Source organism: Stigmatopora argus, chromosome 4, assembly GCF_051989625.1.
Source record: "Stigmatopora argus isolate UIUO_Sarg chromosome 4, RoL_Sarg_1.0, whole genome shotgun sequence".
NCBI lineage: Eukaryota > Metazoa > Chordata > Actinopteri > Syngnathiformes > Syngnathidae > Stigmatopora > Stigmatopora argus.
The window spans coordinates 6449579-6472127 of record NC_135390.1 but is presented as its reverse complement, the minus strand read 5'-3'; the positions used below and the strand labels follow the sequence as shown (position 1 = coordinate 6472127).

Below are 22549 nucleotides of genomic sequence, written 5' to 3'. Positions count from 1 at the left end.
GTTCAACACTCTAAATTACCCCTAGGTATGAGTGTGTCTGTTTCCTTGTGCCCTCCAATTGGCTGGCCACCAATTCAGGCTGTCCCCCGCCTGCTGCCCATAGTTAGCTGGGATAGGCTCCCGCATCCCCCGCGACTTCAGAAAATGAATGGATGTGTCTTGAGCACCATACTGGAGCACAAAAGGCATGCTCCAACAAAATCAGCTTGAGGTCATTAATCACAATTTGAATGAATTCAAAAGGATTATTGAAATGGATTATAATGCCCACTGTAAATTTTAAGGAAAAATTAAGGATTTTAAGCAAGCCTTACAGTAAAGAAAATAAATGTGGTAATTATTGCTCACACAGGGAATGGAACAAACTTAGATTACCTTAAAATTCCAAATCTTTTATTACAACACATTCACATTATTTCGCAAGTACTGTAAACAAACAAAAAATACATGTTGTTATTCATGAGTATTTTCACAAAATAACTGTCTATAAAGTCTAGTGAGCTCTATGTCCACAGACTGTGCTTCCCCAGCCTGACACTTTCCTTTCGATCAATGACTGGACTAAAACAAGGCAATACCTGGAACGACTCAAAGCATGTGATGGTTTAGTAGTTTCCTCTGCTTATCAGGTTTAAAACAAATTGATTATTCAAAGCCTACTTCAAAAAGGGGGAAAAAGGAAATAGGAAGCCCTTGACAGTTTGGAAAATGTATTTAATTACCCTATTCACGCTCTGCTTTGCCATCTCAGCAGGCCCCATACTGTAGTTCTTTGTGCTTTTAAGAGTAATTGTCACCTGCTGCATCAGCATTCAGCTAATCTCGGCATGCACGCGGAGGCAGGAAAAATACCCCCTTCTCGCAACTAAGGGAGTTAAAAATAAATATGCGAAGAAATGTGCTTGATGGTTAGAAGTAATGTATGTAGATGAAATATTATTTTCACACATTGAAGCTCAAACTGGTGCCTTTAATATGATAAATTGGGTTAGCAGGTGACAGACCAGCTTGTGTATTGTATGTGATATTAGGGTGGACCCAATGCAATTTTTTATAATATTTTTAACAGTATAGTATAGTATTTTCTTTTCTTAATCCACCGTAGTTATGACAATGGGCGGCCCGCTAATGTCCATATATATATGAAGATTAGGGACTTCAAATGGCACATTTGCATTAAGGCATACCATAAAAAAGCATTAAATATTTACGGACAATATTTTAGAATTCTATATACTCCATTATCATCTTTTTTATACCTTTATTTAGAATTTGAACTGGTTAACAATATACCAAATTATTTGTTTCGTATTGGTGAAAACAAAAGAACAATTTTGAGAATATTTGGATGATTTTTATTATTTTGGACATTCTAAACAAATAATTCAAATGCAAGCTTAACATTAATTAAAGGGTTAAACAATGTATGCATACAACAAATTTTCAACAAAACTCCACATTTATCCCACAGAATACAATTACCCTCAAGTAGACAATTGGTTGCTGTGCACTGTGGCTGAAGGGTCTCTAAGCTTCATTTAGCACGAGAACATAGTCGTAGAGCAGAAAATAAACTTCTGAAAAAGAGACTTGAAATATGGTACAAACACAAACCATTATTATATTCTATATATACACATTCTATCAATAGAAATAAAACATTTTATGGTTAAGCATTGAGGTCCTGAGCCTTTTTTTGTTTGGCTCTCCTTTGTTATTGTTTAAAAAATAACGTATTTTGTCTGTACAGACCATGTAGAAATGTTTAACTTGCCCTGGGTATCTTGCTTGGTATTTTTTTTCCCAGCACAACATGATCTCTAGGAAATGCTTTTATTAGACGATAGCCTATTGCATCCCCATATTAGACCCCAAAATAAACAAAAAATCATCCAATTCCAACTAGCTTAACATATGTTCTACCATCAAATTAAAACAATCATATTTCCGTGGATTATCGGTGCCAAATAAAAAAAAAAACAAATAAAAAAAGTGTTTTAAATCTTTAAAGACAATTAATTAATGGAGTTTTCTGGAAAAAAGGCTAAGAGTACCTACCAAGTACAGAAAAATCACTTGAAAAAAAGTGTGACATTCACCCGTTTCAATATACATATCTTGACCAACCTGACAGCAGCTCTTCAGGGGTTTCACAGTCGTAGGTAGGCCACCTAGGTATAAAAGAAAGTGAGCAGGTAGTTATACACGTGAACAGTTGTATTTTTAGCATTTCAGAAAACTCTTTGAAATTGTTTTCCAAAAGCACAGATGCACGACTGTGCAATAGACTGCCAATCAGCGTAGCAATACTTTATCAGCAATTTTGGTCTTCAAATAAACGCCCACACGTGGCAGGGATTTCAAAAGTTAAAAAGAACATACATAGCCAGAAAAAAAAGCACCAAGCAAATCAACTAAAGCAGTTCCTGCCTCACTTCCTCCATCTGCTATTCCTGGCTATTTGCCTGCTGCAGACAATCATCGAGTTCCAGCAAGGGCTCCTCACTGCGATGATGGATGAGGGCATTTTCCTTACTCAAGGCCGTGTCTTCTCTGTCCCCATGCCAATGCTTGCTCGCCACTCAGGCGCATCAATGTTAATTCATACAAATGATAAACAGTAAATTGAGGTGAGTTGCCACTAATGCAATGGGGAGGTTCAGAGGACAGAACAAACTGAGAAAGGAAACTGGAGTGAGTAAACAGGGAGAAGCAGACTTGTAATAGCACCTTGTTAGGCTGAGGCAGGAAAGAGATGCTGACATCCCACTATGGAACATGACATATAAAACCCAGACCCCAAGGGACTCCTCTAGTGTGATCTCATTGTACTCAACAACCACCCATTCACGAATGGTTGAAATATAACAAACAATATGAAACATGAATATGAATAAGGAATGGCCTTTGCTTTTTTATTTTCATGTCTACACAATCCAAACAAATACAAAGCTGATTCTAAATAAGTTCGATTTACACATTTTGAATATAAACTGAAAGCCTAATTTCAAAATTTTATCCAGAATAGTAAATGACATCAAAAGCTGAAACTGAGGAAATGCATTATTTAAAGGGCAAAAAGATGTTGGTCTTAAATTATACATCAAATCACAATAAAGTTGGGACAAGACCATTTTCACAACTGTGAGCCCATTCCATCACAGATGTACCCTTCTGAAATGACCACTAATAATTTGGGTTGTCAACGTCTTATTTAGTCCAGATGACATGATGTCACATTTTTCCAAAAAGAACTTCAAATTAGGAATTGTCAGACCACAGAGCAGTTTTCCACTTTGCCACACTAAAAGAATCCTGGCCCAAATAAAACTGTGCTTTTGTTTTCCCTTCAGTTTTACCAGATATGGAACAAAACAGATCAGCAAGACGTTCTCTAGCAGACCGAATTCCTATCCATCCTAAACAATGCGTTCAGTTACACGGCCCATGTTTGCAATGCGTCTGTTGGGTTGCTGCATTGCCGATTGAAAAAGATACATAAGATTTCTGCCGGTTGCCGCAAGCAAAACGCTACAAGACTACATACACACTTTTTATATTGGATTGGATAACTTTATTCATCCCGTATTCGGGAAATTTTGTTGTCACAGTAGCAAGAGGGTGAGGGTGCAGAAATAGGAAAGGCATTTTAGACATAAATAGATAGGTAATAAGTAAGTTAATAAATAAATAAAAGAAAGAATCTAAAGCACGTGTCAAAGTGGCGGCCCGGGGACCAAATCTGGCCAGCCGCATCATTTTGTGTGGCCCGGGAAAGTAAATCATGAGTGCCGACTTTCTGTTTTAGGATCAAATTAAAATGAAGAGTATAGATGTATATTACATTTCCAGATTTTCCCCCTTTTAAATCAATAATTGTAATTTTTTAATCCATTTTTTCTGTGTTTTTTGTTCAAAAATCATTTTGTAAAATCTAAAAATATTTTAAAAAAGCTAAAATAAACATTGTTTTAGATCTATAAAAAACTGAATATTCAGGGCTTTTAATCCAGTTCTTTTAATCCCTTTATAAAAAAAAAATCTAAATATTATATCTAAAATGGTCCGGCCCACGTGAAATCAAGTTGACGTTAAAGCGGCCCGCAAACCAACCAGTCTGACACCCTTGATCTAAAGTACAAGAAAAGCTAGAAATGAGAACTGCTGTAGCTGAAGAACTGCGAGTGGATTGTATAATCGATTAATGTAATTGTTCATTATTTAATGACAATAACAAATCTTCCTAAATTATGTTGTCTGACTACAAGCCTGTAAATATTGATGCACACATTCAAGACAAATCCTTAGAGCGAGAGGGAGACAAAGGAGGAGAGGGACAAACTGGAACAGAGCAGACGAGCTGGTGGCAGAAACCTGTGATAAAGGGGTGTTTGATACCCACACGTTCAATAAAGCAAATCCGAGAGCATTGCAGAGTAACTGTATTTTTATCATAAGGGAGGGCTTTTGGAAAAGAATGGTTTGCATCCTATGTAATACACCGCCACTGGTTTGTATACCATGCGGGTGTTTCTATAAACCACCAATCTTCTTCAATGGCTCACGGTGATCTCGCCTGAAATGTCGATCATTTCCCAAGCGCTAAGCAGCCTGATGCAGCAGCAAACACGTGTTCGACGGATAACAGACTCATCTTATCTGTCACGGATGCTATTTAACTGGGGCTTTTAAATGGCTTCTTTGCACTGTTGACTTTCAGCTGGCAACGGCAGATGGCATGGTCGATTGTGTTCACCGACAATGTATTCTGGAAGTATTGCTGAGCCCATTCTGGGATTTCCTTTGCAGTATCATTCCTCTTCGCGGTGCAGTGCTATTTAGGGGCCCGAACTTCACCTGCATCCAACGCAGGGAGTACCTACTGCCCACAGATAGCTGAGAAAGGCTTGAGGAGACCCCGCGACCCTTGCGTGGATAAGTGGCACAGAAGATGAATGAATGAATAAATAATAAACTATTTGGTGCAATAAAAAGGTTTCCATACCGAGTTAAAATTAACCCATAAATACTATAATTTTTATATTACAATTTCTAAATCACAGGGAAATCATTTTGAACACAGACGCGAGTTACTTATGTGATCCTTGGGAACTACCTAATGTCTGGGGGAAACCATGACTGGTAATGAATAATCATGTGAATAATTACACACGCCCATTCAAGTCATGATAGATTGGGTGGCTCCCACTTTATATGGCAGCCGGTTAGTTAAAATGTTTAATATCATTACGATAAAAGCAAATAAGCTTTTATTTTTCTATATCCTCTGCCGAGACTGCAGTTTGTCAACATCTAACGGTCTAATTTAGTATTACCAATGCAGCTGAAAATAATGTCTTTTCTTTTACAATGACCCTTTCCTAATCATAACCCAACGTGGCATTCATATATGGTATTAACCATATACAGACACATCTTGGTTGTTTACCTTGTATACCCGTTGTGGTGGCCCTGCGCCAACTTGGCGGTGAACGTCTCTAAAACCATGGAACTTATCCTGGACTTCAGACGGAACAAGGCCGCTCCGCTCTGATGATCTCCCTTGGACTACTTATTTATTGATTTCTCATTTATTGATTATTTATTTGTCTGTTGTTGTTATTTGTCCACTATGTGGTGAAAGCTTTAAATCTCAAACTTGTATAATGACAATAAAAGCATTACATAATTCAATTCAAATTGAAAAATGACAAACGTCTTTAAACTAGTGGGCCAAACTACTCATCTGCTAAACAATTTATTGTGCCTCAATTTATCAATTTCTGATTCCCTCTAGCTAACGCACACGCCATTGCTGTGGGTGGGTAAAGTGGAAGATTTATGAGGAAGGGGAAAGGTGACACCATGTCATAGTACTTTATAGCCCATGACACTGAAGGGTCCATGATTGGAGGGTGCAGAGCACAGAAAACAATAGACGTCCTTAATATGCATTCTCTTGAGGTTAGTAATGGTGCTGTCTTTGATCTTCTTACCGAGAGTAAAATGGTTCATACATGAGTCAAACGTCGACAAGCAGGGAAAAAAACATTGAGATTCTAGTCCAGGGATGTCCAAAAGTTTTCCTCCCAAGGCCTTTTTAAACTAAACTAAACTAAACTAACAAATGAAAAAAATCAAACGGTGCAAAGGGTCGATGTGAAAATCTTTCCTTTACTTTCATTTGCATAACTGTCAACTTACACATTTTTCCCGTAATTTATATATTTTTGAAACTGTGTACGCCATTTAAACTTTTGCACGGGAAAAAACATTTTTTCTTAAAAGTACATTTTTTTCAAAACCGATATCGTTTTACCCATTTCGGCTCTAATCCGGATAGTCTCGTTAACTGGTAGCAGACGAAATGCCATCGCTGACTTCTAATATTATTGTCATGCCTTAAGCATGATATCCACACACGTATTCTCCTTTCACCCGACCCCCTTTTCACTAAATAAATATAGCGCGCCAGAAAGCCATCCACTTTGGAGAAAATTTTAGACTTTTACGTGCGCCCAATGTGAGTAAATATGTGCCGCGTTGCATTTGTACGTTTTTTTTTAATCGCTTAATGAAGGGAACTGCAATCATTAATAAGGAGAACAAGTGGCCGAGGTGCATTTTTTAAACAGATCAGAATCAAGCAAAAAAGGTTTTAAAAATGTATATACTTTTAGGTGTATACAAAGTGGCTCCCATTGAGAGCGATAGACGTCCAATCCATTTTGACTGGGCGTGATAGCAGCGATCAAACGAATGCTGCCAGACCCTCCCAAGTCAAGTTGGCTTGTACTTCTATCGGAGTCAATGACAGTGAAATATGGTCACTCAATGCCAGCTTTACAATTTGAAATGGATGTGATACCTTTAACAGGTATTGGCAGTGGGTCAAGGGCCATAAGCAACAAAATGAACCAGAAATATGTGGATATTGCATTATATTTAGATGGAGACTACTGAAACACAAACTGCAGACCAAAGAGAAAATGTTACAGCGATAGAAAAAAGGTACGAAATTAATAATCAAGCTCAATTCATCACAGAGGATTATTTTTATATGCATCGCTACGAACATAAAACTAAATAATGAAATTCCACATACGATAATCCCTCGATTATTGCGTCTTCACTTATCGCGAATCACTACAGTGAAATTTTTTCCCACCATAAATTATTAAAAACACTTAAAAAAGGGAAAAAAGTTCATAAAAATGTGAAAATCTACGCTGAAACTCGTAAGCGGAAGCCACTCTGGCTAATAGGACTCAGCACTGAAGGAAAAAAAGTTATAAGAGGGGTGACCCTACTTCGCGATTTTTCGATTATCGCAGCTATGTCTGGTCTACATTAACCTCGATATTCGAGGGATTACTGTACATCAATTTCCATATGTTGCCACCCTATGTGCATTTGGAAAGGCACTGTTAGAAGGACAAACACAGAAGTGCAATAAATTGTAAGCTGAATTTAAGTTTCTTCTGCGAGCCAGACTCCATTTTAGTTTCATAATTTGCTGCAAGTCAATAGAAGCATCTGAACACTATTGGTCCATGGTCCGTAGTTTTAATGTACAGTTTGGTGTTACTTATATAATATATGTTCACTTATATAAGGATATACAGTGCGGCCAAATAACAATAGCCCAAAGCCCTCTTTAGTTGTATCATATTATAGATCAAACTTTGGATTCCTCTCAAAAATCTTACAGCTGGATGCTGGTCTCTGACACTATGGGAGCTATTTTGTTTTCCTTTCTCTTTCAAACAAGATTTCAGGTACTCTTAAACCAATTCTAGTAACAATAGATGGCTGTGTGATCACATTACCTTCCTGTCCTCAGCCAACGACTTCCCAACAGACTTCCACAATCAGGAAGTGTTTGGGTGTATCATTTCATCACACTTCTGAGTACTGCTGCAACCATTTCCAGGAACCAGACAGCCCGATGTCTGCCTTGTGTTACTTTGTAACGTTCTCAATTTCACCAGTCTAACCCAATTTAGTTAACATTCGACGACAGGCATTAAAAATGACGTTTAGAAGCTTAAATGATATCCTAACAGTATGTGAGAGGGAGAAGGAGTACCTGTGCTACACGTAAAATTCTGTTATCCTCATTTTTTTGCTTTTGATAAAAACATGACCATTTTATTGCTGGGGAACAGTAGTAGTATGCCATCATATAATTTACAGAATGAAACGCAATGTGACAGCTTCAATTTCCAGTGCAAGAACTAGAAGATAATGATAATTACTCCTGTCATTATGCTGAAAATGAGCAAAGAGCATGGTTGCCAACTAAGTTAAAACCATTTTTTGCCTCCCCAATGCAGCAGAGGCCAAGTAAGGATATTTTTAGAATCACACAGGAAAGGTAGCTTGGCATTGGCTAGAAGAGAAATATTATATTTTAGCCGTGGAAAAAAACAAAACAAGAAGAAAGACGTTTGACTTGTGACACATTAAATTGTAAAAAACAGTTCATTTTAACAGAGTGCAACTCCGTAAAGGGGATAGTATTGTGTTAGTGGGGGGGGGGGAAGTAGACATTTTCGCACTACAAGCCACCATTTGAACCTTGTGTTTTTATTGTATTTTTTTTAATAAGTAAGCAGCTTATTTATGGACTTGGTTGGACAAACAAGCTTAATCTTTTCTCATGAAAAAATAAAACAATGCAGTTTTATTTTCATTTAATTTCGCTTTGCGGCCTCCCTTGTCCTGATTTTCCATTTAGGATGCATTTGTAGTTTCTAACAACTTGCTTAGTTTGTGAGGAGGCAAGCTTTTCAATAAGAAGAGAAACCTTTTTATGTCACTACAGAAGAACCATTAAAGTCAAACCATGGATTGTTAGACATTCACACTCTTACTAGTGCCGACGAAACCTGTCAGCCGCTTGATCAGACTTCAAAAAATTTGGGGATTTTAGGGGAATAGTGCCCCATCCGATTCTTCGTGCCCGTATAAAAGAACACTTATAAAAGGATGGATAATCACTGTTTACGACGATTGCCAACAAAGGCTCTATCCAAAGTGGATACTAGTGCTGCTAGCTGTAATTCTTGACTTAATTGCAAAAAAAAAGATAATTGGGATTTTTAAGAGGACTTTGACATCTACAAATGTTTAAATTCAATGTTTTATGGTCAGACTGCTTCAGAGAATATGAATGGGATTATTGGATGTGGCTCCAACAGCTGCTTAGGGAGGAGGCACTCAGCATGTAATGTTAATTTGCATATCAAATACAATTTTGATAAATCATGTTTCTGCATAACCCCTGTCAATCTAATATCCCATATTAAGACATGGGCACATGCAACTTTTGGTGGAAGTTAAGGCAATTGGTTTCACTTAACACAGTTAAATCTTTGTTAGCTTTCACAAGAGAGGTTTTCAACATTTACTTCTTAGCCAGTCTCTGTAATATATTTTTGAAAAGATGAAGAATATGCTGTTGTGATGAAGAGGCTCAGAAAGTCTCATCTGTAATGTCTCACCTTATAGGCTTTCATGTGACGCATTGATGCTGGAAGTGTAGCACTGCTTTCTTCTATGACTTGTAACAGCTCCTGACACACCTTCAGTGGAAACACCACAGTGTGTCCTGTGGCATTGACCTCCCAACTGTTGGCGACTCTAAGAATGTAGAATGTGAAAGTGATTAATCGTGACTGGTAGAGCCATGTTCAGCACAACTAGAGACCCGAAATAGCTCTTGAATTATTTTCAGTGGAGTTTTTATTGTTAATTTTAATCACAAAATGTGTATTAGACAGACAAATATCTATGAAGATATAAAAGGAGATGGATGAGCAGCTTGTGTGTCACGACTCACGGTCAACAACTACCGTATTTTCTCGCATATAAACTGCCTTTGCATATAAGCCCTATCCTTAAAATAAGAAGACAGGGGAGTGGCTTACGCTATCGAGTTTCAGCGTGGATTTTCACATTTTTATGAACTTTAAAAAATGTATTTTAAAAAATGTAATAATTCATAGCAGAAAAAAATCGTGACGAAGTGAATTCGCGATAATCGAGGGAAGACTGTAGTACCCATCTGTGCCTTTCACACAGGATAGGTCTTCTCAAAATGTACTTTTGACTTAAGAAAAGCCCTACACAAAGTGCAAAACTGTATTAACTGAAAGATAGATAGACATTGGTATGTCTAGCTAAACAGTGGTACCTCTACTTGCAAAATTAATTAGTTCAATAAGTGGATTTGTAACTTGGAGTTTTCGTAAGAAGAGACAATATAGCTTTTACATCTAAAATTTGTTCCTAAACATTCTAAGATTCCCAACACTACTCCGAAACCCTTTAAAAATGATAAAAGTACAGTGGTAAATCGACTTACGAATGCATCTACATCCAAAATATTAAGGTTTATAAAGTGAAATATTTTGTTCCAAGATACGAAACAACGATACAAGTTACCAAATCAACTCACTCCAAATATAAGTACACTTCCTGTATTTTATTTGGAAATTCTTGTGGTAGAGTTGCTTTAACATAGAGAAATACACATATCTTATAGCCTATTTGCAGAGACAGATTCATGAATTAGATTACTATGCTTGCTAAACCATTGGATACAACATAACATCTCCATTTTTTCTTGACTACATTCAACTGCCAGGGAAAAAAATGATGAGTGCTTAGTCACTTGAAAATAATGAGGGTTGAGGACTTCTCCATTGGGGTGCAGAGATAAAGAACACAGAAAACCACATGCAGAGCATCCACCTACACCCTTGCAAAGCAAGGGTCCACAAAGTGAGCATGTGTAACCTTAGGGACAAGTCACGATAAAGACATTTGATGTTAATCTCATATGGAAAATACATTATGTTTGGAGATGCAAACACCGCACAAAGTAATATGTTACTAATTCCTTTATGCACTCTTTAGAGAAACATGTACCACTCTGTATTAGAGAAATGGTGCCATGTATGAGCCATTTCTCTGCCACTCAAAAATCTTAGGTTTTGTGCTTAATGGGGTTCTTTCTGAAAAAAAAAAATATAGTTGCATCAACATGATGATTGCAAAATGTTTTTTTTCAGGGTCAAATCCTCATCATGTGTTTGCTTGGTTTATTTTTATTTCTACTTCTAACAACAGTTTTCTCCTAAATTCAAAAATCATAATTGGTGCATGTAAATGAAAACCATGAATGTGGATGTTTTTGTAAATGGTTTTGTGCATATATACGCACCATCTGATTCCATAGTAAAATGTCCAGGGTTTATTCCACCTTATGCCCACACGCATCCAAGATTCTAGCATTTTATATTTCTATAATAATGTTAATGGTGGTAGAATATTGAAAGATATACTACACATTGTGACCATGTCAGTGCAAATCACAATAACAATAATTATGTACTAATGATAGACTACTGGGACTGTCTTTATGAAGTATGGGACAAGTGGATACTAAAGTGCTTCTGGCACATTTCACAACTGGGATTTAAAACAAATGTCATTTTTTCCACATTTTTTTAATTCTTTCTGTTGCAAAAAACATTTTTATTTTGCTGCACATTAATGCTGTAAAAAGATCTATAAAAGAAGTCTTTCATCTTCTAGTTTGCGTTGTGGAAGTGTTGATTAAGCGATGCATAAAAAAGATGAAAGATTAAGGCAAGAAGCGGTGAAAACTGATAGAAAAATGTGGAAGTTGTTTTTACTTACTCTTGCTGCTGGACCCCCATATGAGAACAATTTATGTAAAGTAGTTTGATGGCTTTTTCCACCCTCACTGAGTGACTCTGAAGAGTGACAGTGCTATCAGACCACTCTGGGACTGAAGCCATGATTGAATCCCTGTTCAGCAGCCAGAGCTGCAAAAGAAAAAAGGTCTGACAGTAAGTTTACATTTTGGAAGTGAAACTCATGAGAACAAAATTATAAATCACATTTTACCCACTCTTTCACAAAGCAAGATTGAGAGCATTTGAGTAAAAAAAGTTTTTGATGACGTGACACATAATATTGACTGTCCTGTTTCAAGACGATAAAGCACACAATTGCACGTTGACACACGTATACACACACACTGACACCCACAAACTTGCCATGTCATGTTCATGCCAGATACATACTGTAGAGTGTAGATGGAACAACATTAAAAGATGGGTGTTATGGCCTGAAGCACATTGTCTGGTCAATTCAATGTCTTTAACTAGTTAAATTAAAATGAATAAATGCATGTACGAATCAATTATCCTCAAAATTTTGATTCAATTACAAACCGCATGGCCACACAGAAGCGGCTTACAGAAAGCTATCAAATATAACTCAATGGACTAAACAGAAAACTTCAATAAGGTCCACTGGGAGTTGGCTATTGCAGCAGTTTAGTGGGCGTACAAATCCCCCTTTTTTAATGATGAGCTTCCAAACATATACTCTCATGAGTCAAGTATTCTGATAAAATACTACATTTTTATTGGATTTATGTCAAATAATTTTTAAGACGTGTGCCCTCAAAATGTTATGTTTGTTTATGATAGTTTAAAATTATTTAAAACTAACAACAACAAAACCAGTTGGTCTGTCATGCAAAAGAATTGGGGATGACTGATCTTAGCAAAGTAGGCACCGACATAACCGTAAAAACAGAACCTTGATTTAATTGCTTCCATGTGCTTTATTTCAAACAGAAGAATTACAACATTTTATTATTATTATTATTTTTTTAAAAAGACTTCACCCCTAAACTAGTATATTTGTAGACACTTCATCCGCTGGTGTAAGGCATTTTAAATTTAGTGTGCTTTATCATGCTACAGATTTCAAGGACACAAGTTTCAGGGAAAATACGTGCTTTCATGATTTGTAGCCAGCCCTAGCTGTCAGTGAATCACACCTCTCTGGTGTTTCTGCATTTATTTCGATATTACGCGTAGCGGGTGTCTTAGAAGTCCTCACGGGAGAATGTGTAGATAAAAAGAGCCCAAGTCCAGGCATGTAAAAACAAAAAATGAATGTGAATGAAAGAAATTGGCCCCGAATGTGCAAATCAAGCATGTTTTATGATGATTGAGAGGAACCAAAAATGTCTGAAAAACAAATTAAGGTGGGAAAAAGAAAGGCTGCTCTCACCGCAGACAACAACCGGATGATTATTATACATGATATGGGTGTTTTCTCAAGAATGATTTGAGTGAGTATGTCATACAATATTCTTAAACTGTTACATGGATTGCCTCATTCTTGGTTGACACACAGATCTTAATAACATAACCTGCTCTGCTAAATTGGTGTGAGTGTTTCACTAAAGGTGGTAACCAATTGTCTCAGCATGAGACAAAGGAAAAAAATAGACTGGGTCTGCCTCCAAGGAGAACACTGCCACCTACATATCTAATAAATACTTTTAAATTAAGACAAGGTAAAACAAAAATAAACAACAAAAAAAGAATTACCTAACGTCAAATTTCTCATGTATGAAGTTATAGTACTCAAGCAACTGTACTTTTATTTGAGTGCAATATTTCAGCTCTTCTTACCAGTAGGAAAGGTTTTCCACTTGGTGTTTGGACAGAAAAGTGGAATGAACTCATGGAGCTGGAAAGAGCTGCAAGCCTGGCAGCTATAGTCCTCTCCAAGAATGAGGATCTGTTCAAAAGAAAACAAATGATATTAAAATTAGCGTAATTTTTGGATCTCGGGCAAGAATATTCCCTGGAGTAAATGAATTAAGGTTTTTTATGTATTCATTTTATTGTTAACTTGTCTGTTCAGCACTTTTGGTGACTTATTCCTATACAGTGGTACCTCGACATATGAGTGGTCCAACATGAGCAATTCGAGATACAAATAAAATTCCGGGCAAATATTCATATTGAGATAAGAGACACATTTTTATATACAAGCAGACAGCGGACGCGAGATGCTGCTCATAAGAACATCATGGGCACTGGCTCTCTCCCCGCAACTCCTTCATGTAATGTCTCTGCGAGCACTGGGCAGAGCGTTGCATTTTTTCAGTGTTTTTTTTCCACGTCAGTCAGTGCGAATGGCGTATATATTACTTCTCGTTGGCAAGTGGTCGTGCGTTATCCTATTGTGAGGACATTTGTGTGCATCATTTTGGGAATATTTAGAAGGGAATACAAACTCAAACAACCCTCGATATTGACTGAAAGTCAGTGTGGAGGCGGGCAAAAAGAGCCAACCCGGGAGAAGAAAGGTATCAAAATGTTAAACAAAATTAGAATTAAGTTTAGTGTTAGGTTCGATTAAACTTATTTTTGTGTGTCTGCATCGTAATCCAAGTTCATTTAAATTTGTTTATGTTATGTTACGAGTGCGTTAGCCGGAGGAAAAGCCCCGTCCCCTCACCTCCCTTTCTCTGTCCATCTCTCTCTCTCTCCCCCTCCTTCGAAAACCGTATAATTTTAGTACTATTAAACACATTTTAGTAATATTAAACCACTAGTTGTGCTACTTTGTTAATAGATGGTGAATTAGAACAAATAAAACATTTTTTCCAATCCAATATCCTGTTTTGGGTGTTTTTTCAGAGGGTTGGAACAGATTAATTTGTTTTTAGTTCATTTCAATGGGAAACGTTCGTTTGAGTTACGAGAAAATCGACATACGAGCTCAGTCCCGGAACGAATTAAGCTCGTATCTCGAGGTACTACTGTATAGGTACAATGATTTTTGTCACCATGACAATTAACACTGCACTCGCCACCTACTGGGTTGCTAAAACTGATAGAAAAAGTGCTTGATCGAGTGTGCAACAAAGCTAACATAATTGAAAGTGTAAAAATGGCCCATAACCAGTTTCATTGGATGGTGATGGTCAAAAATTCCATGCGCAGACTCTTCCTAAAAGTCTGCCGAGTGGAGTTTGGGGATTTTCTGGCTGAGATATGTTTTCCAAAGTTAAAATATGTAAACATTAAAAAATACTATTATACCTTGAAAACACAACAGTAAAATCCAAGCATTTTCAAGGATATCAAGGACCCGTACGAACGCTGTATATTGTACGGACCTTTTACCGAGCATTTCACAGTCAAGATGGATAAAACTCTTACCTAGTCACTGAAGACTCTGGAATTCTGTCCCCCACGGTAGGCTCCACCAACACCTGTGTGACGTACAGTCTCAGGGTCTCTGCAATACACAAAAATAACAGCTCAAAAAACAGAGGCTTGTGGTTTATTAATGAGCAGTTAGCTAGACATACCCGGTGTCAATGCCTCCCCCAGAACAGAGGAGCAGCTCAAGCAAGACACTAGTTGAAGTCGGCGGCAGGTTTTCTGTTCATGGAAAGGTCCATTAAAGCTTTAATTCCAAAATTTCAGTGCAGTTTCATTTCATCTTTCTGTCCTTTCACTTCAGTTTTGGAGTGAGGATGGAGGTGCACTAATGCTGTGTTTGAACATATTCAATTTAAAACTAGACTAACTTAAGTGCTTAAACAATGTAATCATAACTTAGTTATTTTTTTCCGTCTACAGCAGGGGTCTCAAACTCAATTTACCTGGGGGCCGCATCAGGATTTCCACAAGAAAAGCGCTGATAAAACATTCCAACGTTATCAAATATCTTTATTTTTTAACAAAAAATTATGAAATAAACCTCAGTGAAGTAGAGCACATCCCCATATTCTGACTCCATTTCCTCTAAAAAAGCACGGAACCTTCTGTGCTTTAAGCCCCTGGATCTGATTTGGTTGATGCATTTCAAAACGACAGACATCACATTGTCAAACTTCAGGCATCTGCTGCAAAGGGCCTGCTGATGGATAATGTAGTGCAGAGCTATGGCCTGCTCCACAACCTCCTCTTCCAGTTTTTTTTGAACAAGTTCTCCCAGTCCATTCTTTCTCCCTGTCATTGATGGGGCTCCATCGGTTGTTATTCCAACAAAGCTCTTCCATGGCAAACTGACATTCTCAATGGCATCACACAGGTGGTGAAATATTTCCTTAGCGGTGGTCTGCCATGCATTGGAATTACTGTGAGCAACTCCTCCATCACTTCAAAATTGTCATCAACACCACGGACATATATTGCGAGCTGGGCAGTCTGTGATGTCTGTGGTCTCATCAAGAGCCACTGAATATACACTGAAACATTGTGCTTTCTCACACAGTTGATCATAAATGTCACTTGACAGGTCAGAAATGCGCTATGCCACGGTGTTGGCAGAAAGGCTGATGTGGTTGAACTGACTTCTTTTCTGGACAGACAAAATGTACAGCCTGTAATATGCACTTTTTGATAAATTCACCTTCTGTGAATGGCTTTCCTGCTTTAGCAATCAACTCACAAACGGCGTAGCTAGCTTCGACTGCTGCATTATTGTCTTTGGTAGCCTTCTTGAAGAAATCCTGTTGCCTAAGAAGACGTGTTTTAAGACTGGCAACCTGGTTGGCTCTCTCATCTCCCTGGTATTTTTCGTACTCCTCAGCATGTCTCGTAGTATAATGACGTTTCAAGTTGTATTCCTTTTGCACCACAACTTTTTCAGTGCAAATGAGACACGTCGGGGTGCCCCTGTGCTGAACAAAGAAATATTGCACTCCCCACTTTTCTTGAAACTGTCTGTGCTCATCACCGACCTTTCTCTTCACAGCAGGCTTTGAAAGAGACAACTCTGGGGCTCTGTAATATGTGTTTCCACTTGGAATGAGTCTCGGGTTGAATTTTAACTTTCAGTCGCGCGGGTCTGTGGCGCATGTGCACTTTCGCTCTCCAATCGTATTGGATTACGGCAGTTCTCTGAATTTCTCAAGTGTCATGTTAACGCACTTACTGTTAAGTTTCACTCGCGGAAATGCTACAGACAGACACAGGCTGGATCACGGATCATAGCGCCTCATTCAGTTCTATGCTGAGAGCAGCGGAGGACTGTGCGCGCCGAGCGGAGCGATCGGCTTCACGGCTTCTCCTCCGCCCAGCTGATTGGAGGAATGAATGAGTGAGTGAGCGAGGCACTGGACAGCCCGGCCGATGTCCCGCCCTCCAGAGCCGTATACCTCACCGTGATTAGTTCATTCAGCTCCGAACACAACAAGTGTCATTCATATCAATCGTGCGGGCCGCACAAACATTAATCTTTCATATTAAGACGGGCCGCAAATTATTGTCCCGGGGGCCGCAGTTGGCCCGCGGACCGCGAGTTTGAGACCCCTGGTCTACAGCTTTTGTCTTGAAAATATGCACACACATGGCAGTATTGATGCAGACATTCTGCAATATGCACACTCAATAATTTGGCTTGTGAGACAAAATTAAATTCAAAGTCAATGCTGACAGAATTTCACAATCATTTTCCAATTAGACCTTTTTAGTGCTAATTAAGAGAAATCTACTTTCCCCCCTTTCATGCAGCCTTTATTTCTGCTGGTATAACACGTTTGCATGCTTGCTACCTGAGTTATATTTTGAGCTGATCCTCACTCACCTTGGGATCTTTACTATCTTGTGAATCAGCAGGAATCACTTCCTGAAGAAGAGTCTGCTCACAGCTGCCATCCCTAGTAAGGAGAAAGAACGTGTCGCCCACTAAACAATCTCTAGGTCGGGGCAGCATCTTTTTGTTGGCAAAGGGATCTGGATGGCAGCACCAATCATCCACAATGGCATTCCAGTTGCAATTTGGGAGGGGAAGCACCCGTGTGAACAACCTGACAGTGAAGAACAGTAAATTAAAGTTGATCAATGTTATTTTTGGAAGATGGGGTAACATGCTGTTTCATGCTTTAGATTAGGAGTGTCAACCTCATTTTAGTCTGTATATTACATTCATTCATTTTCCGAACCGCTTATCCTCGAGGGTCGTGAGGGGTGCTGCAGGCTATCCTAGCTGACTTCGGGCAACAGGCAGGGGTCACCCTGAATTGGTGGCCAGCCATTCGCAGGGCACAAGGAGACGGACAACCATTCACGCTCACACTCATACCTAGGGGCAATTTAGACTGTTCAACCGGCATACCCTGCAAGTTTTTGGAATGTGGGAGGAAACCAGAGTACCCAGAGAAAACCCACACAAGCCCAGGGAGACCATGCATAATCCACACATAGAGGACGTAACTGGGATCAAACCCCTGATGCCAGAACTGTGAAGCCGACGCGCTAACCACTATGCCGCCTTGGTTTACATTCATCCAGATTTTATCTTAAAGCCGGATTAGAACTAAAAATTCAAAAATCTCCAACCCCCCCACAAAAAAAATCTAGTCTGTGGTGGTGTAGTTACAAAACCGAAGACAGCCCTGCTTTAGATAGTTACACTATAGCCAAAATGAAGCCATGTTTTAACTGTAATTGAACGGAATTGAATTTATTTTGTGCCCGAGTGAATAAAGAACAACATTTCAGTAATTACAGTCTTACTGATATTTCACTCACTAAAAAGGACACAAATTCTTTCCACGTGTCCATGTCGGATACATTTATACTAAGTTAAACTCCACTAGAGTTAATTTAAAAATCCTGGGGGACACTACTATTGAGGATGTTTCTTGAAATTATGATACAATACTTTTTGAATGTTTCATCTTTTGCTTGTTGTGCATTTTGTAGGAAGAGATGTCTCTTAGCTCTGTTGATTACTGAGAAGTGTGACAGCTCTCTCTTTGCTTTTGGTGCCATACTATAAACTATCCTGACATGGTACAGGGATGTGTGTTATAACGAGGCCACTAGAAAAACTCAAAATCTACTTGCAATAGCATAGCAGCTGCATGTAGAAACGTTACATTAAAAAAGCAAATTTTACCCAGCAACACAAAAGAGCATTAGAATACACTGTGCACAGTTGAAGTGCAGTGGCTTCACATTAATTAATGTAGACTTAAAGTATTTAATTGTGCACCTCTTACACGTTAGAACTTACTAAGATTCCTGTACATTGTACACAAAATCTATTGGCCATTGTTGAGAGTGAAAATATGAGTGCTAGGCAACTTTTAATAGGTCACTGCTAAGAAACATACCCAGAGGCTGAAGGTCTCCATAATGCAGGCACTGCAATTTTAAGCATATCAAACTGCTGACCAAAAAAATGCCACAGGCTGAAGGCAATAATAGCAATAACACTCAGCCACCCCAGGACAGAGCACAATTTTTTTGTAAATAGGTAATGGAGAGCTTTATACCACAGGAACTTTACAACAACTGACAACTTTAGCTCCATTCTCCACCCATCTCATTTTTCTATGGCCAGCTATAATAGCCGTAGCTGCATCCCACCATCAATAAAACCTTACCCTGCTTCTGGAGGAGAAGCAATAGAGATAAACAAAAATAATTTCTAGTCCAGCTTCTCCTTGTCTGTGTTCTCCTTACCTATCCTCGAGCAGCCTGGTCATACAGCTCTGACAGTAGAAGCAATAAGTCTCCTGAGCTCGCAGTGTCCGTATGATGTCTGGGGACTCTAGGGGGGAAAAATAAATATGAAATTATGGTAACCTTCTGAAAAGGGAAGAAACCAGTAAAATACTGTAAAAATAGAAAAAGGCAGCACAAAATTAATTTCATTTTTACAGTGAGCATATATTGAGACAAATAGAAAAATACAGAGGTCCTGATGGGAGCCTTAAGTATTAGATTTTACAAAGATCTAGAGGTGATGACCAAGCAACAGAAACTATTGTCAGAATAATAATCTAAACTTCAGTTTCTTCATGGTGGGCCAGTTTTCTTAGGAACCGAAAATTTGGTTCTGTTTCTCAATTAGATTACACAACAAGTAAACATTGGTATACAATATAAGGCAGCCCCATCTGGCAGACAAAGTCTTACGTCTACCATTGTAAGGGCTGCCGAAGGGACTTTTTCACCAGCGGAGGGCAGTTTTTCACCAGTGTATAACACGCAGCCGAACTTTGCTTCAGTTTTTTGGTACAAAATTTTGCGTGTTATACTCGAATAAATACGTTAGGTGCCAGGAAAATATGAGCATGTGCAGAATTGTGGATGCCTGTGCTAGGTTAATCATTTCTACCGAACAATCAAGCCTGTTGCTGGTCATTTTTGTCAGTCATGGAATTGTTATACAGTCCTCCAGGGATGGCGAACGAGTTAGATACAAAGAGCAACATTTTTAAACTGTGAGAGTTGAAGAGCCACACCACACAGTGACCTGCCAGAACAGACACACACGCACAATCAAAACCATATTATTCACTATAACACTTTCTTCCCCTAACAAAACAAAGTTGTGTTCATTTCAAGGTAAGTGTACACACACACACACAAAATTCAGCTTAGCCAGAGTTGACACATTAACTAACCTGCATGTTGCAGAGGCAAAGAGCCACATTCATTTTTTCCAGGAGCCACATCCGGCTCAAGAGCCACGTGTTCGTCACCCCTTGCCTACTCGAACCCTGCGCCCTCCCCCAATCACAGTCAAGAGCAATAAAGTAGCCCCAGAAAAAAATAGTTGGAGACCCCTGCTTTAGAGTATGTTAAAATAGCGAAATGTACCTTCAGTTTCTATATGTGAAACTTTTATCCGCAACCTAAAATGGAGCTCTTCTTCACAGGATTCTCCTCCAGGTACCAAAACGTAGGATTCCTCCACATAGGAGACTCCAGGAGGCAAAATGAAGATCACGTTGCCTGTGGTGGTCTGGATGTGAAGGGATGAATCTCCACCATTCACAACAATCCCAGTGGGATTTGCAGCAACATCTTTGCTAGATAACAGAGAGAAAATACATTGTTACATTTGCAAAAGCAAGTAATATCACAAATGTCACATCAGCATTCGCTTTGATCAACTGTTGGTTGATGAATGTCTGTGTCGATGAGCAAGTTTTTATACGAGACTGCATGTTCTGCAGTTAAATATATTTAAAGAAAAGTCTGGAATATTATGAATGTAATTTTATCCACTTATATATTCAGCTATTAAAATAATATTTTTTAAAGAGGGGTTTAAGGCCCCCGCCCCCTATTTTGCTTCTACTTGACATAACTGAATATAAAATCACTGAAACCCGTCTTTTATAAGGAGATGGATGGTAAGAATTGTATTTAAGATGAATATATGAAATTGGTTATTTATCTAGTATTCAAAACCATTGTGTATAGAATCAATATTATCACATATTTTGGAAAATAAATAAATGAATATCACGTTTCAAGAAAAGAATAGTTGAATGATATCGTTGAACTTAAATTCTGCAGTGGCAAAACATTTTCAAGGGAACTGGTGAAATAATCTTAATATCACCTCGTAAAAGGAAGATAGTCTGTCTAACCTGATTTTAGGTAGCTGAATGTTAACCCCATCAATTATTTTTAATTCTACTTTGTTTCACATCTGTATAAAGCAGAAACCAATCACACCTGGCCAACATTTTACAGGCATCATACTGTATGGGGAAATATCTACAACTAAACCGCTATTTTAGTGGGGGAAATATGGGCTGCGAAAAATATGAAATTACTGCATGCACCAAAAGTTAGGAATTCACACAAAATTTGAAATAATCCAAAATCTTGTAATTTGCATATCTACGGCAATCAACATAAATGTACAGTGACAAGAGGCAATGTTAAGCAAATCAAGCATGAGCATCAACAAACGTCAATTGATTCTCGATCTCAAGTTAACATTTACCAGTCTAATTTTATTATTTGGTCTAACTTATCATAACAACACAATAGAACACCGGGAATGGATGTATACAAACTCAATATTCACCCGACAATTAGAAGTCCACTTTGAAGCCTTTTCCTTAATTCGAGAAATACTCCAACACCGCGTGTCTTGGCTGGCATCTCCAAATCTTCCATTCAGACTGCAGATACGATACAAATATTAGTTACAGCTAGCTAAAAAAACGTAGCAATTTTATTATTTTATTTTTTAAACAAAGCTCTTGGAGACAAATAAATATTCGGTAAAGTATTTGCCACGGTAACGTTTAAGAGAACATTGCATCGTAACCGGACATAACACTGTTATATCGTTACCGTATTGCACAAGAACATCCTTTTATGAATTTCAAAGTCATGCGATGACAACTGTGGCGCCAATTAAATATTAAAGAAAAAATATATGGATTCTAAATTTAAAATCATTTAATTTAATCAACTCTCTATGTACGAATAAAGTACCGTTAATTACAACAAATGTAAAAACTCACGTTGGTGGTAACTTTTATTTTGTCAAGTAACATTTTAAATTCCGTATTGTTTCAGCCAAACATTATGCACTTTACAGCACAAGGAGGCGGAGACAATGTTGCCAAGTTGAGCGGGTTCCCTCGAAAGTGAGCTATTTTCACACTGGGCGGATTAATAATAAAATTCGGCGTTATTGGAATGATTTTTTTTTTTACCTTAAAACTTGTATGTCCAACACTGAGGATCAGCTACATTGCTTTTTTATTTTATTTTACTTTTACAGCATCATCTTTGCTCAAATTATATCTGGCATTATAGCGCCTCAGTGCGCGAAGAGTTATTTATTAAAAATGTTTTTTGTTTCCCCTCAAATTGATCTTTCGATTAATTATTGATTTATTTTAATACTTTGCTATCGGCAT

The 22549-nt window shown here is 38.1% G+C and overlaps 1 protein-coding gene across 2 annotated transcripts; it reads right to left on the bottom strand.

Moving 5' to 3' along the window:
* Window positions 1-1332: 1332 nt before the first annotated feature.
* On the bottom strand, window positions 1333-21958 carry ube3d (ubiquitin protein ligase E3D). Of its 2 annotated transcripts, XM_077599483.1 has the most exons (11): window positions 21703-21958; window positions 20478-20689; window positions 19335-19422; window positions 17449-17671; window positions 15224-15296; window positions 15072-15150; window positions 13530-13638; window positions 11710-11858; window positions 9507-9645; window positions 2128-2171; window positions 1333-1589 (listed from the first exon to the last, which is right to left on the bottom strand). In XM_077599483.1, the coding sequence occupies exons 1-10, from the start codon at window positions 21792-21794 to the stop codon at window positions 2151-2153; spliced, it is 1185 nt and encodes a 394-aa protein (XP_077455609.1). In that variant the 5' UTR covers window positions 21795-21958; the 3' UTR covers window positions 1333-1589; window positions 2128-2150. The 2 variants fall into 2 exon arrangements, with proteins under 2 accessions (XP_077455609.1, XP_077455608.1); XM_077599482.1 differs by having other exon boundaries at window positions 1333-2171.
* Window positions 21959-22549: the final 591 nt, after the last annotated feature.

Excerpts from the sequence above, each read along its gene's own strand:
- ube3d (XM_077599482.1), bottom strand. The coding sequence starts at position 21,794 with ATGGAAGATTTGGAGATGCCAGCCAAGACACGCGGTGTTGGAGTATTT. Across the intron at positions 13,639-15,071 it reads CCAGAGTCTTCAGTGACTAG|ATCCTCATTCTTGGAGAGGA; the intron begins GTAAGAGTTTTA and ends TCTTTTGAACAG. Across the intron at positions 11,859-13,529 it reads GTGGAAAACCTTTCCTACTG|CTCTGGCTGCTGAACAGGGA; the intron begins GTAAGAAGAGCT and ends TTTCTTTTGCAG.